This window comes from Nerophis lumbriciformis, linkage group LG18 (assembly GCF_033978685.3).
Source record: "Nerophis lumbriciformis linkage group LG18, RoL_Nlum_v2.1, whole genome shotgun sequence".
In the NCBI taxonomy this organism is placed as follows: Eukaryota; Metazoa; Chordata; class Actinopteri; order Syngnathiformes; family Syngnathidae; genus Nerophis; species Nerophis lumbriciformis.
In genome coordinates this window covers 18,260,429-18,280,000 of record NC_084565.2, presented here as the reverse complement: position 1 = coordinate 18,280,000, position 19,572 = coordinate 18,260,429, and the positions used below count along the sequence as shown (strand labels likewise).

Here is a 19,572-nt window from a genome sequence, read left to right as displayed (position 1 = left end):
ATCCTGTTTTATTAGCTTGACCATAGTGTTATTCACACCACATCTCAAAATAATACAGAGTTTGAAATAAATAACTCTTATCTTGTAGTCTTTGTGCCATGAGACATGTTATGACAGTATTTGAAATACACAACTTTTTAAAATTTTAGCAGACATACCAGCCTAAATGTTACTGGGATCGGAAAGCAAACTAGTGGTATCGCATATCACTTTTGAATTGTAATTGTCAATGGAGTCTTTTTGTTTATTGTTAACACCTGGTTATTCATAGTAAATAATTCAATTCTCTAAGTAAATTGTAAAATAGTATTAATACATTATCTCTTGATATCTAACTATTGACATATTTGAACTGCATTTTCGTTGTTTGTGACTTTTATGCACGCACAGCCAAATGTACTTCTGGTTGCCAAAAGTATTACATTCATATACATGTGCATGTATTATAATCCTTACAAGGCTGCAGGGCCAGTCAGCCCTATAGTAGCGTGTTGCACAAGTAATACAGTTATTTTATATGGGGTATCTTTTAGAAATGCGGTACAGGGACTGAGGTTGCAATTTAGCTTGCTGGCTACAAACCTTATACGCAACAAATGTATACACCAGTGTTTCTATAACTGTAGTATCTGCACCATTAGAGCAGGGGTGTCAAAGTCAAGACCCGCGGGATGATATTTGATTAGTATTAGAACCGGCCCGCAGGCCACAGCCGCCTGCTGCGGTTTTGCACGCACCAATACTCCATCAGTGTTGGCGCTAGGAATTTTCAAAATGGGGTCCCGGGGACCCCGTCAAGTTATAAAAATGGGGTCCCACAGTAAATTTTTGGGGTCCCACTTTTTTGTAACCGTTTTGAAAACAAATGATAAATGTATGCATTATCCTGTTAAATCTCACATTCTATATTGCGTTTTGGAAAAAGGTTGTCATAAATGTTACTTAATTCATAAACAAAGATAATACAAAAGAAAACTAATTTTTAAGCATATGTAAATGTATTTAGTTATAAACATTCATTCACTTTCTTATTTCCTTCATGGATGTAAACTTTACCGCTGCCAGTATTTTTTTCTATATTTTTATTGTAATACTTTCAGAATGTGTTTGTTCTATTTTTGGCCAAACTAAGACAAAGAAAACTGAAGTTGTCTTTGTTTTAGTTTTAATGCCATAATTTTAAAAGTGTGCCCAGATTTTCCTCCATGCGGCCCCTGAGCTAAAATGAGTTTCACACCCATTAGAGCAGGGGTCTCCAAAGTACGGCCCGCCAGTGTCCAAAATCCGGCCCACGGGAAGTCCCAACTTTAAAAAAAATACATATATATTTTTTAATTTTTAAAAGTATTATTTTTTTAACTCTGTCCTTTCTAAACCATTTTCTACCGCTTGTTACTCTCTGTCTCCTCGCCGCTCAGGCAAATCATATTGTCTAAAAATGCATTTTTCCATCGATAACGTGACATCTTTCAGTCAATTAGTGCGTGAGGAATATATATATATATATATATATATATATATATATATATATATATATATATATGGTGAGATTATCCTCTGCATTTGACCCATCACCCCTGGGAGGTGAAGGGAGCAGTGAGCAGCAGCAGTGGCCGTGCCCGGAATCATTTTGGTGATTTAACCCCCAATTCCAACCTTTGATGCTGAGTGCCAAGCAGGGAGGTAATGGGTCCCATTTTTATAGTCTTTTGTATGACTCGGCCGGGGCTTGAACTCACAACCTATACATATATACTGTATATATTGTGGTACCTGATTCTCACCAAGACACAGGATTGGTTTTGCAGCAAGCCAAAAAGGGCATTTATTGTACAAGTGTTTTTAGGAAGGGCGGGGTATGGAATCAGCAAACTTAAAGTGTCCATTAATAAACATAAATATCTCCCATCTGGGGCTCTCAGTCCTTCACACAGCACACTTCTCTAAAGGTCAAAGGTCATTGCCTATCAAACAAGAGAAACACAACATAAGTAAAACATTTCATCAGTAATGTCTTTAGTGGGGAAATAGTGGATGTCTCACTTACCGCCTGATGCACCTGCCTTGACACAGAGGAGAGCCAGACCTGAATGAGGCAGAGTTAAGTAGGGTTTGTGGCTGGGCCCCACCTGGCCGCACAGCTGGTGGCACTTCAGGCTGATTGAGCAGGTACAGGGGAATGTACCGCCCCTCGATGATGCGGCCAAGGCTGGGGCGTTGTCTTCCTTGTTCCACTCTGCCTCCATTCCCTGGCTCCTCCCCTGTGAGGTGCCTACCTGTCAGGCGGTGCTTGAGTGAGACTCCACAATATATATATATGTCATGTCATCGGTGGTCACTCGAACGAGTATGACGATCCTACTGGTAGGGGTGTATCCCTTTATGGAGGATGCCTGTGCGTGACTTTGTTCAACGTGGGGAGACTGGTGCACCGACAGTCACCGCGCGATCCTTGACAGAATCGGGTCAGGGTCCAGTGGCATGGAGTCCAAGATGACCGGGGACCCTTTTCTGCTGCAGCCTTCTTTCGCCATTGCAGCCGTTGTGGTAGTTCTTAAATCTACCGTCTTCCGCCTGCTCCGCCGTTGAGGTCTTCACCGTATCCCTGGCTAGGGGGCAATCAGGTACTAGGCCTTTGCCAAGGGCCACCTGGGGTACAGTAGTAAAGGGGTTAACCTCTTAGTGCCCCAAGACCCCACAGAGGAGCCTCCACTGCCGGATGCACTTTAACGTCATGCCCAGGACACACACACACACACACATATATATATATATATAAATATATATATATATTAGAGATGCGCGGATAGGCAATTATTTCATCCGCAACCGCATCAGAAAGTCGTCAACCATCCGCCATCCACCCGACCTAACATTTAATCAGAACCGCATCCGCCCGCACCCGCCCGTTGTTATATATCTAATATAGACGATGCAAGGCATTAGTGAGGTTATAAAGCTTTTGCCTGTTAAAGAAAGGAGACTGATCCAATGCAGCACAGACATTCGCGTGCCACGCTGTCACGACCCAGACGCACACCAGTGCGCAATCATATGGGAGCCGCGCTGAGCGCACCTCCAAGCGCGTCTCGCTGCCGGCGACGGCCGGGTATGGTCCCGACGCTCCAGCGCCATCCATTTTCAGGGCTAGTTGATTCGGCAGGTGGGTTGTTACACACTCCTTAGCGGGTTCCGACTTCCATGGCCACCGTCCTGCTGTCTTTATCAACCAGGGTGAGCCCCACCCCTTTCGTGAGCGCACTGCGCGCGGAGTGACCCCTGTTACGAGCCCCCGGCCAGGGGGGTGGCGGGCAGGTAAGCTGCTTACCTGCTGCGCGTGACGCCGGCCGCGGCGAAGGCGGACGAGGCGGGGTGTCGGTGCGGTGGGGACCATGGACGTGCGTCGGGCCCTTCTCGCGGATCGCCTCAGCTACGGCTCCCGGTGGGGCCCTCTCGGGGGAAGGGGCCTCGGTCCCGGACCCCGGCGAGGCGTCCCTTCTCCGCTCCGTAAAAGTGTCCATCTCTTCTTCTTTTTTTTTTCTTCTGTTGTGGCATATGCTGCAGGTGCCTGCTCGTTTTTCATATGTGGGTAACAACATTTAACTATGTATATATATTTCCGAATTGGTTTAACTGCCACCCGCCTGAATCTATTTAAAATCTTTTTTTTTTTTTTTTTTTCAACCGCCCGACCCGACCCGCGGATAAAATCAAATTTTTTTAAATTTCATCTGCCCGATCCGCGGATAATCCGCGGACTCTGCGGTTGTGCCCGCAAACCGCGCATCTCTAATATATATATATATATATATATATATATATATATATGTATATATATATATATATATATATATATATATATATATATATATACATACATACTGTATATATATATATATATATATATATATATATATATGTACATATATATATATATATATGTATATAAATATATATACATTATATATATATATATATATATATATAGTATATATATATATATATATATATATATATATATATATATATATTTATATGTGTGTATATATATATATATATATGTACAAATATATATGTATATATATGTATGTGTATATATATATATAAATGATAAATGGGTTATACTTGTATAGCGCTTTTCTACCTTCAAGGTACTCAAAGCGCTTTGACAGTATTTCCACATTCACCCATTCACACACACTGGGAGCTGCCATACAAGGCGCTAACCAGCAGCCATCAGGAGCAAGGGGTGAAGTGTCTTGCACAAGGACACAACGGACATGACTAGGATGGTAGAAGGCGGGGATTGAACCCCAGTAACCAGCAACCCTCCGATTGTTGGCACGGCCACTCTACCAACTTCGCCACGCCGTATATATATATAAATATATATGCATATTTGTATATATATATATATATATATATATATATATATATATATATATATATATATATATATATATATATATATATATATATATATATATATATATATATATATATATATATATATATATATATATATATATATATATATATATATATATATATATATATATATATATATATATATATATATATATATATATATATATATATATATATAGGCAGCACGGTGGAAAAGGGGTTAGTGCATGTGCCTCACAATACGAAGGTCCCGAGTAGTCCTGGGTTCAATCTTGGGCTCGGGATCTTTCTGTGTTGAGTTTGCATGTTCTCCCCGTGACTGCGTGGGTTCCCTCCGGGTACTCCGGCTTCCTCCCACCTCCAAAGTGTGTGAATGTGAGTGTGAATGTTGTCTGTCTATCTGTGTTGGCCCTGCGATGAGATAGCGACTTGTCCAGGGTGTACCCCGCCTTCCGCCCGAATGCAGCTGAGATAGGCTCCAGCACCCCCCGCGACCACAAAAGGGACAAGCGGTAGAAAATGGATGTATATATATATATATATATATATATATATATATATATATATATATATATATACATATATATACAGCCCGGCCCCGGCCAAATTGTTTTAACCCAAAAAGTTTGGGGAGCCCTGCATGAGAGGTACATAGGCTCCATCTAGTGGTACACCAAAGAACCACTTGATGTGTTTTATTTTCCTATCGTTAAACACAATGTCACTGTTCAAACTGTGTGTAATGTTACAGCGGAAAAATATTCTACTTGTAAAACCTCTGCCTTTTTTTTTAATGAGTATTTAGGCCTACTACGCTACTGTATTTTAATGTCATGTACCAAGTCAAGTGTTTTATGAGGTGGTACTGGTATACATAGTATTAATGTAATAAATACATGCAATATATGTATTGTTCCTAAAATAAATAAATAAATAAATAAAAGACCAAAACAGGGACACAAAACACTACTTTTAAGTGCCTCAACAATCCCTGGTGTGAGGCAACGTCTCAGCCTTCCCATAATGAGTTGAAGGCCTCGGTTCTAGAATGTATTCCTTCCTGTAGGCGAGGTCCAGTTCCAGGTTTTGTGGCGGCCTGAGAGAGAGTGTGTGTCAGGCAGGCAACGTGAAGACAGCAGCAGAAAGACTATGGCCGCCTCTCTGACTCTGACTCAGGTAACACTTTCTTACCACTGGCTTTACACCACAGACACAGCTCCACGTCCAACGCATTCCCAATTCGGGTACTCTCCGACAAACCAAGTGGACTCCGGCGGCATAAATCGAGCGTTTACGTCGACTATGTAGCTGTTTTTAGTGGCGGGAGTTGACAGTGCAAGCTGGTGACTGGGAAAAGTTTCTGCCTAATCTCTTGTGGGACTGTAAGGGCGTAGCTAGCTAGCTAACTAACATGCTAGCTAGCAAACTAATAGTTTGTGCGCAGTGTTGGCTCGTCTTGACTAATTTTTTTAATCATATTCACGTTAGGCAGTGTAACCTTTCTAAGCTTGGTTTTGTGTTGTTTCAAAATTCTACCACCTTTGCTGTTAAATTGTCGTTAATATTGACATGTGTGGCTGTGGTTGGGATTACTTGTAATTTTTCTGGACAGTAAACACCTCTGCTGAATAACGTGAATTTAATTAATTCAGCTTAGTTTAGCGGGAACCTGTTTATTGTTCCTATTTGAAGGGTTTCTAAATCGGCGCCCATATGACTTTGGTCCAAGTGACTGCACAAATTGTAATACGTTATTTATCATCTTGCAGGCAGGTGTCAGTACTAGGTTACACTTGTCACCTGAGCCACTGTCGCCTATAACAGTGGTTCGCAACCTTTTTTCAGTGTTGTACCCCCTGTGAACATTTTTTAAATTCAAGTACCCCCTAATCAGAGCAAAGCATTTTTGGTTGAAAAAAATAGATAAAGAAGTAAAATACAACACTATGTCATCACTTTCTGATTTATTAAATTGTATAACAGTGCAAAATAATGTATATATATATATATATATTGTATATTTTATATATATATATCAGTGGTTCTTAACCTTGTTGGAGGTACCGAACCCCACCAGTTTCATATGCGCATTCACCGAACCCTCCTTTTTTTTCAAATTCAAGACAAAGTTATTATATGTTTTTGGTAACACTTTAGTATGGGGAACATATTCTAAGTAACAAAGACTTAATTTAGAGTTTTTTGGACACTATGGGAACATATTCTAAGTAACAAAGACTTAATTGAGAGTTTTTTGGACACTAGGGGAACATATTCTAAGTAACAAAGACTTCATTTAGAGTTATTTGGTTCGGGTTCGGGTTAGGGTTAGAGGGTTAGGGCCAGGGTTAGAGGGTTAGGGTTATAATAAGGCCATGCCGAATAAGGCATTAATTAGTACTTAATAATGACTAGTTAAGAGCCAATATGTTACTAATTTGCATGTTAATAAGCAACTACGGTAATTAAAGGCCTACTGAAATCCACTACTACCGACCAGGCAGTCTGATAGTTTATATGTCAATGATGAAATCTTTACATTGCAACACATGCCAATACGGCCGGGTTAGCTTACTAAAGTGCAATTTTAAATTTTGCGCGAAATATCCTGCTGAAAACGTCTCGGTATGATGACGTCAGCGCGTGACGTCACGGATTGTGGAGGACATTTTGGGACAGCATGGTGGCCAGCTATTAAGTCGTTTGTTTTCATCGCAAAATTCCATAGTATTCTGGACATCTGTGTTGGTGAATATTTTGGAATTTGTTCAATGAACAATGGAGACAGCAAAGAAGAAAGCTGTAGGTGGGAAGCGGTGTATTGCGGCAGGTGTTGTGCTGGATAACGCACCCCCACCGTAGAATGCACCCCTTGACTGGTGTGCCGGATAACACAGCCGGTGTTTCATTGTTTACATTCCCGAAAGATGACAGTCAAGCTTTACCATTGGCCTGTGGAGAACTGGGACAACAGAGACTCTTACCAGGAGGACTTTGAGTTGGATACGCAGACACGGTACCGTGAGTACGCATGCAGCTGCGGCTTCCAAACATTTGATCGCTTGCCCGTACGTGCGTGCCGCTATGTGCATGTCACGTACGTAACTTTGAGGAAATATATGTGCTGTATGAACTTTGGGGAGGTGAACGGTACTTTGGGCTGTGGGATTGAGTGTGTTGTGCAGGTGTTTGAGTTGTATTGGTGGGTTATATGGACGGGAGGGGGGAGATGTTTGTTATGCGGGATTCATTTGTGGCATATTAAATATAAGCCTGGTTGTGTTGTGGCTAATAGAGTATATATATGTCTTGTGTTTATTTACTGTTTTAGTCATTCCCAGCTGAATATCAGGTCCCACCCGCCTCCCACAGCATCTTCCCTATCTGAATCGCTCCCACTGCCCTCTAGTCCTTCACTCTCAATTTCCCCATCCACGAATCTTTCATCCTCGCTCAAATTAATGGGGAAGTCGTCGCTTTCTCGGTCCGAAACGCTCTCGCTGCTGGTGGCCATGATTGTAAACAATGTGCAGATGTGAGGAACTCCACAACCTGTGACGTCACCCGCATATCGTCTACTTCCGGTACAGGCAAGGCTTTTTTATCAGCGACTAAAAGTTGCAAACTTTATCGTTCGTCGATGTTTTCGACTAAATCCTTTCAGCAAAAATATGGCAATATCGCTAAATGATCAAGTTTGACACATAAAATGGACCCGCTATCCCCGTTTGAATAAGAAAATCGCATTTCAGTAGGCCTTTAATGGTGAATATGTTCCCCAAACTAAAGTGTTACCATGTTTTTTTACTGGTGCACAAAATGAACCGTGCATGAACATCACCTTGTTCAAAGAACAAAACCAACACAGTGCATAAACTCACAACAAATTAACACACCTGCAAATCAGTCTGACTTCTGCTGTTGCCGTATCCGTAATATGCCGATAGGGAGAAGTTTGTATTTACACGATGAGTCGGGTGGGTTTTGACCTCCGCCGAACTCCTGAGCCCGACTCACCAAACCCCTAGGGTTTGATCAAACCCAGGTTAAGAACCACTGTTGTGTGTGTGTGTGTATATATATATATATATATATATATATATATATATATATATATATATATATATATATATATATATATATATATATATATATATATATATATATATATATATATATATATATATATATATATATATATTTGGGACGGTAAAGCTCGGTTGGTAGAGCGGCCGTACCAGCAACTTGAGGGTTGCAGGTTCGATCCCAGCTTCCGCCATCCTAGTCACTGCCGTTGTGTCCTTGGGCAAGACACTTTACCCACCTGCTCCCAGTGCCACCCAAACTGGTTTAAATGGAGCTTAGATATTTGGTTTCACTCTGTAAAGCGCTTTGAGTCACTTGAGAAAAAGCGCTATATAAATGTAATTCACAATTCACAATTCACATTGCTCATTTGTAGTTGTCTTTCTTGAACTATTTGGAAAAAAAGATATAAAAATAACTAAAAACTTGTTGAAAAATAAACAAGTGATTCAATTATAAATAAAGATTTCTACACATAGAAGTAATCATCAACTTAAAGTGCCCTCTTTGGGGATTGTAATAGAGATCCATCTGGATTCATGAACTTAATTCTAAACATTTCTTCACAAAAAAAGAAATCTTTAACATCAATATTTATAGAACATGTCCACAAAAAATCTAGCTGTCAACACTGAATATTGCATTGTTGCATTGTAATGAATGGAATAGCTTACTTGATTTGATGTTCAGTTTATGGACTTACATTCATATTTTGTTGAAGTATAATTCAATAAATGTATTTATAAAGGATTTTTGAATTGTTGCTATTTTTAGAATATTTAAAAAAAAATCTCACGTACCCCTTGGCATACCTTCAAGTACCCCCAGAGGTACGCATACCCCCATTTGAGAACCACTGGCCTATAACAACACAAGAGAGAAGCTGAGAGTGAGAGTGGATTCATTGCTGTAAAAGTGGTGCAATGTTTATGTCCAACTAATTAATCAACAGTTTAAAATGACTAGGAGTGTAACGATGTATTGGATATATCAATTTATATTCCTTAGATTTAACCGCATCTATCTGTACTCTGCAAGTTTTCCTTCTTGAAGATAAGTATCGATTCAAGATCGTTTTAAAATGGACTCAAACTTATTGGGACTAAAAAAAGGAAAACATTGAAGAACGACAGACTTTTCGATCCATCCAGAAAGTATTTACAGCACTTTTTATTCCATTTTGGAATGAGGCTGTAATATAACAAAATATGGAAAAGGCGAAGCGCTGTGAATACTTTCCGGATGCACTGTATATGAAGTTTAGCCCTTTTAAAGTTAAAGTCCCAACGATAGTCACACGCACACTAGTTGTGGTGAAATTATCCTCTGCATTTGACCCATCCCCATGTTCACCCCCTGGGAGGTGAGGGGAGCAGTGAGCAGTAGCGGTGGCCGCTCTCCGGAATCATTTTGGTGATTTAACCCCCGATTCCAACCCTTGATGCTGAGTGCCAAGCAGGGAGGCAATGGGTCCCATTTTTAAAGTCTTTGGTATGACTCGGCCGGGGTTTGAACTCACGACTTTCCAGTCTCAGAGCGGACACTCTAACCACAAGGCCACTGAACAGGTCAAATGATATTTTATATTATTATGTTTATTTGAATTTTATATTTTAATGATAAAGACGTTAATTAAACGTTAAAGGGGAAATCACTTTTTTGGGGAATTTTGCCTATCGTTCACAGTCCTTATGAGAGACAAGAAGACAAAAGTTGTTTTTTTTTTGCATTCTGAAAATTAGGTTCTTCTTGGTAACTAGCAATGCAGCTAATGGGAGCAATCAATTCTACCTCAGTCTAAATCGTCAACAATCCTTCATTTTTGTTCTGTAACCTGTTAAATAATCAAGCTGTAGCGACATTGTTATTGTAACAATTCTAGCATATTAACACATTAGCATGCTACCGTAAAAAAACAAACTTAAAAGCTAGCTACGAAAAGAAATAAGCTAGCTTCTACGTCAGCACAAAACGCGTTTGAGTTTATAATGCACAACACATTGCGATAGGACACCAATCTGTACTGACTGAAAAACGTGAACAATCATTACAGTATCTGTAAAGTATTAGCTCACATTTAATGTTTTGTTTGTCAAAGCTAGCCAGACAGCGTATGCACTGTAATTGTACTAACTGGCATGGTGTGCTGTGTGTATCATGATCAATATTTAAAGTGTGACTCACTCTATGGACAGTTGTCCATTTGGTCCAGCTGGCCGGGGAAGTTTTTACCAGTTTATTTCGGTAAGCAATCCATTTATTTCAAAATAGCCTGGCTTCAAGTTCCACACTTACAGCTTCGAGTCAAGACAATCTCACTCTCTTGGCTTCCGTCTGCTTCAACGCCTCACCCTTACTTTGTGCTCACTTCTACCAGCAGTAGTTTAACTTCAAAAAGATAAGGTTGTTAATCCTCATTTGTCCAAAAATAGTCGTCTTTGTTGTCTATTACGAAGTCTACCATGATTACAAAACACTCGCGTTTGTTTGCAGAAGTAGGACACACATTTGTTGCCAGAAGTTGGAAGTGCGCTGCTATGGAAACGTAAATCAATATGCGGAAGAAATCAGTGCTGGCAATGATTAAAATGACCAAAATACGGTAAATATTGTACATGTTACATATTGTTATGAAAGTGTCTCTTACTATAAGATTTTTGAAGTTGTTTTAGAGGGCTTTGAAGGCTACAACGATGACTCCTATTATCAGCATCTTCCAAGCGTTTTATCATCTTTAAAATCCCCCCCCAAAAATGTGTTATTGTCTCTCATAATGATTGTGAACGATAGGCAACATTCCACAAAAAGTGCAGTTAGACTTTGGGACTTTGATTTTTTTTTGCTAAAAAGTTACTTAATTGATTTAGACTCACTGAACCATTTTCGATTATATCGTTCTGAAAAACAATATCGTCCCTGAATCGAATTGGCAACCACAAGTTCTTATCGAAACGAATTGGTGTTAAATCGAAACAAATTATTGTTAAAATGAATCGTTCCACCCCTGAAATGACACATATCTGCTCAGTGTAGTCAGTGCTTGCTTTTTAGTGGTAATTTGAAATGAAAAAGAAGCATAATTTCAGGCTACCACATGGTACGATATGATATATGGCTACAATAGCTTCTGGATAGGGTTCAAACAAAACATAAGAATAAAACACATTTCATATTTGATATTTTGCAGCACAATTTAAGCAGAGTACAAACTGCAATAGTGCATAAACAATAACTCATTCAGAAAACATGTCATGTGTCAAGTACATCAAATCAAAAAGTCGAAATATTACAAAAAAGTTTGCATTTGAATGGAAAAATCAACAATTCTCCTACCACTTCAAATAAGAACACTGTGTGAGTATTTTCATGAGACACTTCTTACAAACAGCAAAGTCCTTATCCAACTTTGCCCCATACACACCTTAGTCACACTCCTAATAATGTCGGAATTCAACAATTACTCAGAACACTAAGAAAGTTGATAAAAGGTGTAATGGTACGTCACACTCATGGTACATACTTCGGTTTTAAGTCACGGTTCTGTTCACTTTTTGTACAGTAAGAGAACAAAGTGCAAAACAAAACTATGTAGCTTTTGTGTAAATAACAGGTTTAAATATTTCTAAAATGAAGGGTAAACAAATTGCAGTTTTAGAGGCTAATTCACTATTAAACACTATTCACAAATGTTCAAATAATCAAATAAAAATGAAACAATGTATAATAGTTTGAGTTTCTCTTCAAATGCATTGAAAATATATATATTGTTCTACACTCATGCGCAGTAACAGGGAATGCACAAATCTTATGGGATGCATGGCTAGACAGAACACCATCACACTGCTTGTGTCTTATTCACTTATCTTTGTCCGTACATATTTCAAAAGCAATGTGTCCCCAAACCTGAATAGTCTTTGATGACAGAAGAGGGTTTTTCAAGCCCTTGCTTCTTCTTAGCATTATTGCTAGCCTAAGCAAAAGCGTGACTTTGTCATGCTGTAGTTATGCTTCCTGTCAATCATACATGTATTCTGTGTGGGCATTAGGTAAAGCTCTGCACAGTATGAATGTTCTGTAACAAAAAAGCCAATTCATGGATACATGCACCATTATACCCCTAGTTATACAAATATTATTCAACTTTGGTGAGCTAGCTAAAGGGGACCACGGTAGCGTGTATTTGATTTGTGCTAAAGTTTATGACTTTTTAAAGATGTTTGCTAACAAAAATGTGCTTTTTGCAAAAAAAAATTGAATTTCAATACCATTTGTTGGCAAAACTAAAATAACTTGTGTTAAGGACTAAACATTAATAAGTGAGTCCACTGTGCATTTTGGCTGTATGAGCCACATGTGAGCAGTGTGTTGTGTAAGTTAACATCATGTTGAATGCACTCTGTGTTGCAGCGGACAATTAGTTCCTGGTATACTATTATGTAAAGCAAGAAAGCAGCCTTGGTCATTGAGAGATAAGTGTGGGCAGTCAGTTATCTCTAGACTTCAACACAACTGAAATCCAGCAGAATTTTTGCCTGACATGCAGTCATTTGGCATTTTTTTTGTAATGCATTTGCAAGCTGTTATGTTGTTCCCCACTCCACCTGCTCATTTTTAGAGAACATTAACACATGGGCTATATGAAAAAGGAAGTTCTGAATGTCTTCCTCTACGCCCCCACTGTGGACGGTGAGACATACTTAAAGAGGAAGTGGGGAAGTTTAGTGGCGTAAGGGTCCATTTAGTTATTACTCGCAGCTTGAATTACTGTACACTTTTTGGATAGATAGAAACTTTTACATGAAACACCAGGAGTTTTTAAAGTGTGAGATGTGCAATGCGGCGCATCTTCTTTAAACAATTAAAGAACAACATATTTTTCTGACCTGCTAAGCTTATGTCCTTCATGTTTAAAGGCAAAATTAATTGATTTTATTTTCTGCTGTGAGAAACTGAACAGTCTGGGGTGAACAGAAAACTACACGAAAAATGGCTTTTAAAATCAGTTTTTCGCAGAGTAGTAAGGCCTACAACATTTTGATTATTTGTACAGGCAATTCTTTATATTTTGACTGTTTATCTGTCATACAGGGGCAGCACGGTGGAACAGGGGTTAGTGCATATATGCCTCACAATACAAAGGTCTGGGCTCGGGGTCTTTCTGTGTGGAGTTTGCATGTTCTCCCCGTGACTGCGTGGGTTCCTTCCGGGTACCCCGGCTTCCTCCCATCTCCAAAGACATGCACCTGGGGATAAGTTGATTGGCATCAGTAAATTGGCCCTAGTTTGTGAATGTAAGTGCGAATGTTGTCTGTCTCTGGCCCTGCGATGAGGTGGCGACTTGTCCAGGATTTATCCCGCCTGTCGCCCGAATGCAGCTGAGATAGGCTCCAGCACCCCCCGCGACCCCGAAAGAGACAAGCGGTAAAAAATGGATGGATGGATGGATCTGTCATACAAGTGAAAAAATAAATTACCTACAACGTAAAAACATCTGGTTAAACTGTATTTATGAATAATCAATCAATCATTCAAAATTAACTTATATATAGCCCTTAATCACAAATGTCTCAAAGGACTGCACAAGCCACAACGACATCCTCGGCTCAGATCCCACATCAAGGCAAGAAAAAACTCAACCCAACAGCAGCTCAATAGGTCTAAAAAGGGGTCTATTTAAAGGCTAGAGTATACAAATGACTTTTAAGATAGGATTTAAATGCTTCTAAATGTTACAGTCTGCACAAATAATTGTCACACAAACATCCAAACTTGTAATTCAGTTTAGAGAGTTATAATTCAACCCTTAAATCTGGTAAAATTACCTAACTTTGTGCTGTAGGGTATATAACTATTTTATGTAATAATCAGGGGTATAATGATTAATTTTTTACTTCAATTCAATTAAAAATTTGTTGTTACTGTTATGATTCGGGGACGACATAATTTGTTTTAGAAGATACAATCTGAAACGATTCAGTGAGCTGAAATCGATTCAGCATTTTTTTAGGAAAAAATTAAACCAGTGTGACTGTGAAATAAAAACTGGACACTGTAAGTGAAGTTTCCTAAAGTTCTGTTATTCTTGTGCCCCCCGCGACCCCAAAGGGAATAAGCGGTAGAAAATGGATGGATGGATGGAATGTCACCCAAGATAATTACAGCAGCGTCCGGATATGTATTTTCATGCCGATTATGGTCATGTCATGTATTTCCTTCAGTGCACCCTCTTGGATCATACACGCGACACTCACAATATTACATTGCTGTTCTCTGGGCAGATAAAATGGCCTTAACTACAAAGTAATATATTCAAACATTTTCAGAGCAGGAGTTAGAAATCATATTGTGCACCCTGCTTGTTTCTTGCTGCTGAAGTTAATATTCCTACATCATATTTTCCAGAGACTGAACATTTGCCAGTAGTATAACCGGAAGAGTTAGCCTTCCTTTGCTAACCATGCACGGGACGGAGTCCATAGTCATCTCCTACCCGTCTTCCGCGCTTTTATTTCGGCTTGTGGTTGTCTGTTGTCCCCGTCTGGAGCGGTCCGAGCGTCTGGGTTGCATAGCATGCTAGCTCAGATAAGGACTCTAACGTAGCTGGGTCAAAAAGTCCAGCGACACCTTGCCGATATCGTCCTCTAGAGAACAGCAACTAGGATCTTTTTGCGTAATGTTTATGATCTGTAATTATTTAAAAAGTGCTAAAACAACTTTATATAAAATTAGAGATGTCCGATAATATCGGCCGATAAATGCGTTAAAATGTAATATCGGAAATGATCGGTATCGTTTTTTTAATTATCGGTATCGTTTTTTATTTTATTTTATTTTATTTTTTATTTTTTTTATTAAATCAAAATAAAAAACACAAGATACACTTACAATTAGTGCACCAACCCAAAAAACCCCCCTCCCCCCATTTACACTCATTCACACTCATTCACACAAAAGGGTTGTTTCTTTCTGTTATTAATATTCTGGTTCCTACATTATATATCAATATATATCAATACAGTCTGCAAGGGATGCAGTCCGTAAGCACACATGATTGTGCGTGCTGCTGGTCCACTAATAGTACTAACATTTAACAGTTAATTTTACTAATTTTCATTAATTACTAGTTTCTATGTAACTGTTTTTATGTTGTTTTACTTTCTTTTTTATTCAAGAAAATGTTTTTAATTGATTTATCTCATTTTATTAATTTTTAAAAAAAAGTACCTTATCTTCACCATACCTGGTTGTCCAAATTAGGCATACTAATGTGTTAATTCCACTACTGCATATATCGGTTGATATCGGTATCGGTTGATATCGGTATCGGTAATTAAAGAGTTGGACAATATCGGAATATCGGATATCGGCAAAAAGCCATTATCGGACATCCCTATATAAAATGTTCTGTTCTCAAAGCCAATGTTCTTTTCTTTACCTTTTAAGTCAATGTTAGATCGATATATATCTTCTGGAAAGCCAAACAGCTGAGCACAGATCGATTTTCTTAGATTTTAGTAATATATATCGATCGATCGATATATCGATCAGTTGTTACACCCCTAGTAATGTTTTATATAATACTTAACATGTGATAAACAATGGGTATAGAGTTAAATAGTATTATTAAAAATGGTGCTAAGGATTATCCTAAATACTTCTCAAACAGAAATGTAAAAAATGGCAATATGAACAAATAGTTGAAAGCTTCAATAAGTACTTTGTGAGCATTGGACCAAATCTGGAGTAAAACATTCTAGATCACTAGTCAGTTGAGGACTTGTATGACACTATAGACAGAAATCCCCACTCGATTGATTGATTGATTGAGAAGTTTATTGACATCTTAAATAATTGAATCCATGTAATGCTTTAAAAAGGCAAATGGATGCCACAAAAAGCCGAAAGGCTTGTTTCCATTGTGGTCCATTAAATATTCATCACATTTGATACATTTGATGTTCCTCAAAGGTGTGACAAAAGAGGAAATAATCAATATTGTGAAAAAATGTAAATCCAAGACCTCAACTGATTGTAACGGAATTGATATGGAAACGATATAAAGGGTTATTTAAGAGATTTCAGAACCTTTAACATGTCAGCAACCTATCATTTCACACTGACAAATTCCCAGATTAAATTAAAATAGCAAATGTCGTATCAATTTATACGACTGGAGACAAACACCAGTTTACAAACTATAAACTCGTTTCTTTACTTCCACAGTTTTCAAAAATTATAGATAAATTGTTAAACAGGTTAGACAAATTCAAAAATAAAAATTAAACACTCACAGACAACCAATACGGATACTGAGCCAACATTTCAACATCAATGGAATTCTCGAAATAACGGAAGAAATCTCCAACGCAATAGATAGCAAAAAATGTGCTGCTGCAGTGTTTTTGGACTTAACAAATGCTTAAAGGTACATATAAGTTTTGGAGCAACATCTTTTTCATGGACGCCCCTGCTTATTTTCCTGAGTTCAATCTAGGGCTGCAACTAATGATTAATTTGATAATCGATTAATCTGTGGATTATTACTTCGATTAATCGATTAATAATCGTATAAAAGAGACAAACTACATTTCTATCCTTTTTTATTGAAAAGAAACAGCATACTGGCACCATACTTATTTTGATTATTGTTTCTCAGCTGTTTGTACATGTTGCAGTTTATAAATACAAAAAATAAATAAATAAAATAAAAGGGATGGCATGCGCATGGCATAGCCTAGATCCAACGAATCGATGACTAAATTAACCGCCAACTATTTTTATAATAGATTTTAATCGATTAGTTGTTGCAGCCCTAGTTCAGTCCCGGGCTCGGGATCTTTCTGTGTGGAGTTTGCATGTTCTCCGTGGGTTCCCTCCGGGTACTCCGGCTTCTTCCCACCTACAAAGACATGCACCTGGGGATAGGTTGATTGGCAGCACTAAACATTGGCCCTAGTGTGTGAGTGTGAATGTTGTCTGTCTATCTGGGTTGGCCCTGTGATGAGGTGGCAACTTGTCCAGGGTGTATCCCGCCTTCCGCCCGAATGCAGCTGAGATAGGCTCCAACACCCCCTACGACCCCGAAAAGGACAAGCGGTAGGAAATGGATGGATGGATCTTGGACCTTTTTAAAAAGAAAAAAAATGAGATAATGATTATGTATTAACTTGTTTACTTATGGTATATTTATTAACTGTTCTGTTACAAATAGAAAACAAGGAAATGGGCTAAAACTGTTATATGACAAGACAAGGGGTAGGAATAAATAAGCTCTGCTTCTTCCAACTGCTTTTCTGTGCTGTAATGAAACAACTGGAATTGTATGATGCATTACACAGTATTGAATGCATGGCCGATATTTTTTTAACGATTTTACAGATGATAAAAAATGCTTGAAAGATGCGGGTAATGGGAGTCAACGTTGTAGTCTTCAAAGCCCTCTGAAACAACTTCAAAACCCTCCGTTTTGTATACACACTGCCAGTCTATATACAATGTAGTAACAGACACATTCATAACCATATGTAATATGCTCAATATTTACCGTATTTTGATAACTTTAATCAATTCCGGTTCGGATTTATTTTGCGCACTGATTTGTATTTCCATAGCAGCGCACGTCTGACTTCTGGCAACATGTGTGTTCCTACTTCTGGAATCCAACACAAGTGTGTTTTCTAATCATGGCAGACTTGATAACAAACAACGAAGAGGACTATTTTTGGACAAATGAGGATTTACAACCTTATACTTTTGAAGCTAATTATACTGCTGCTTATAGAAGCGAGCACAAAGGAAGAGTGAGACGTTGGAGCAGACGGAAGCCGGGAGAGGGGAATGAAAGCGATTTTGACGCTATAAATATGGATATTGAAGCCAAGCTATTTCGACATAAACGGATTACTTGCCCAAAATCAACAGAAAACGTCCCCAGCCAGCTGGACCAGACGAACAACTGTTCGAGTGAGTGAGTCACTTTAATATCGATCATGATACACGCAACACACCATGCGTGTTATTACAACTACAGTACAAACGCTGTCTGGCGTTTGTACTGTTAACTCCAAACATCCCAGAACAAGCTAGTCAGATTACTTCTAGACCTCCACCCCAGATCCCACCTCACTCCTACCCACTTCTCCAAAGTGGGCTGGCTCAGGGTGGAGGACAGAGTAAAACAACTTGCACTGAGCCTAGTCTATAAAATCCACTACACCTCACTGATACCGAAGTATATGTCAAACTACTTCCTTAACGATACTTAATGACCGCCATAACCACAACACCAGGGGGAGCTCCACTAACCACGTTAAACGCAGATTCCCATCTAACAAAGGTCTTAACTCATTCTCTTTCTATGCCACATCAATGTGGAATGCGCTCCCAACAGGTATAAAAGAAAGGGCATCTCTATCCTCCTTCAAAACCGCAATAAATGTACACCTCCAGGCAACTTCAACCCTAAACTAACACCCTCCCCGGATTGTTAATAATCTTAAACCCAGATTCCCATCTAACAAAGGTCTTAACTCATTCTCTTTCTATGCCACATCAATGTAGAATGCGCTCCCAACAGGTATAAAAGAAAGGGCATCTCTATCCTCCTTCAAAACCGCAATAAATGTACACCTCCAGGCAACTTCAACCCTAAACTAACACCCTCCCCGGATTGTTAATAATCAAATGTAAACAATCAAATGTAGATACTTTTCTTATGCTTTCTGATCTCTCTCTCTCTCTTTATGTCCACTACTTGCTGTTAAGGCTGCAGCTAACGATTATTTTTCTATCGATTAATCTATAGATTATTTTTTCGATTAATCGGTTAATCTATAGATTATTTTTTTCGATTAATCCATAGATTATTTTTCCTTTTACCGATTATTTTTTTTATTTAAAATGAAGATGAAAAAATAAATCTAGGCCAGTTTTTTCAAAACGCATGACTTTTATTTACAAAAAAAAAAAGTATGGCCACTCAGTCAACATTGACAACAACATGACAAAATATTCTGTAACAATGTAAACATTTAAAACTTTTAACATTTAACACAATTAAAAGTAGCTTATTTGTTTTTT

The 19,572-nt window shown here is 38.6% G+C and overlaps 1 protein-coding gene across 6 annotated transcripts in view; it reads left to right on the top strand.

Annotated features, from left to right (window-relative positions):
* Positions 1-5,394: 5,394 nt before the first annotated feature.
* The window catches only part of eps15 (epidermal growth factor receptor pathway substrate 15), an 81,537-nt gene continuing 67,359 nt past the window's right edge, over positions 5,395-19,572 (top strand). For 2 of the 6 annotated variants that reach the window (XM_061977776.2, XM_061977775.2), the window contains exon 1: positions 5,395-5,583. In XM_061977776.2, the coding sequence (XP_061833760.1) occupies positions 5,557-5,583 (27 nt within the window). In that variant the 5' untranslated portion in view covers positions 5,395-5,556. The remainder of the gene's footprint in view (positions 5,584-19,572) is intronic. The other 4 variants (XM_061977772.2, XM_061977770.2, XM_061977774.2 and 1 more) reach the window with 3 other exon arrangements.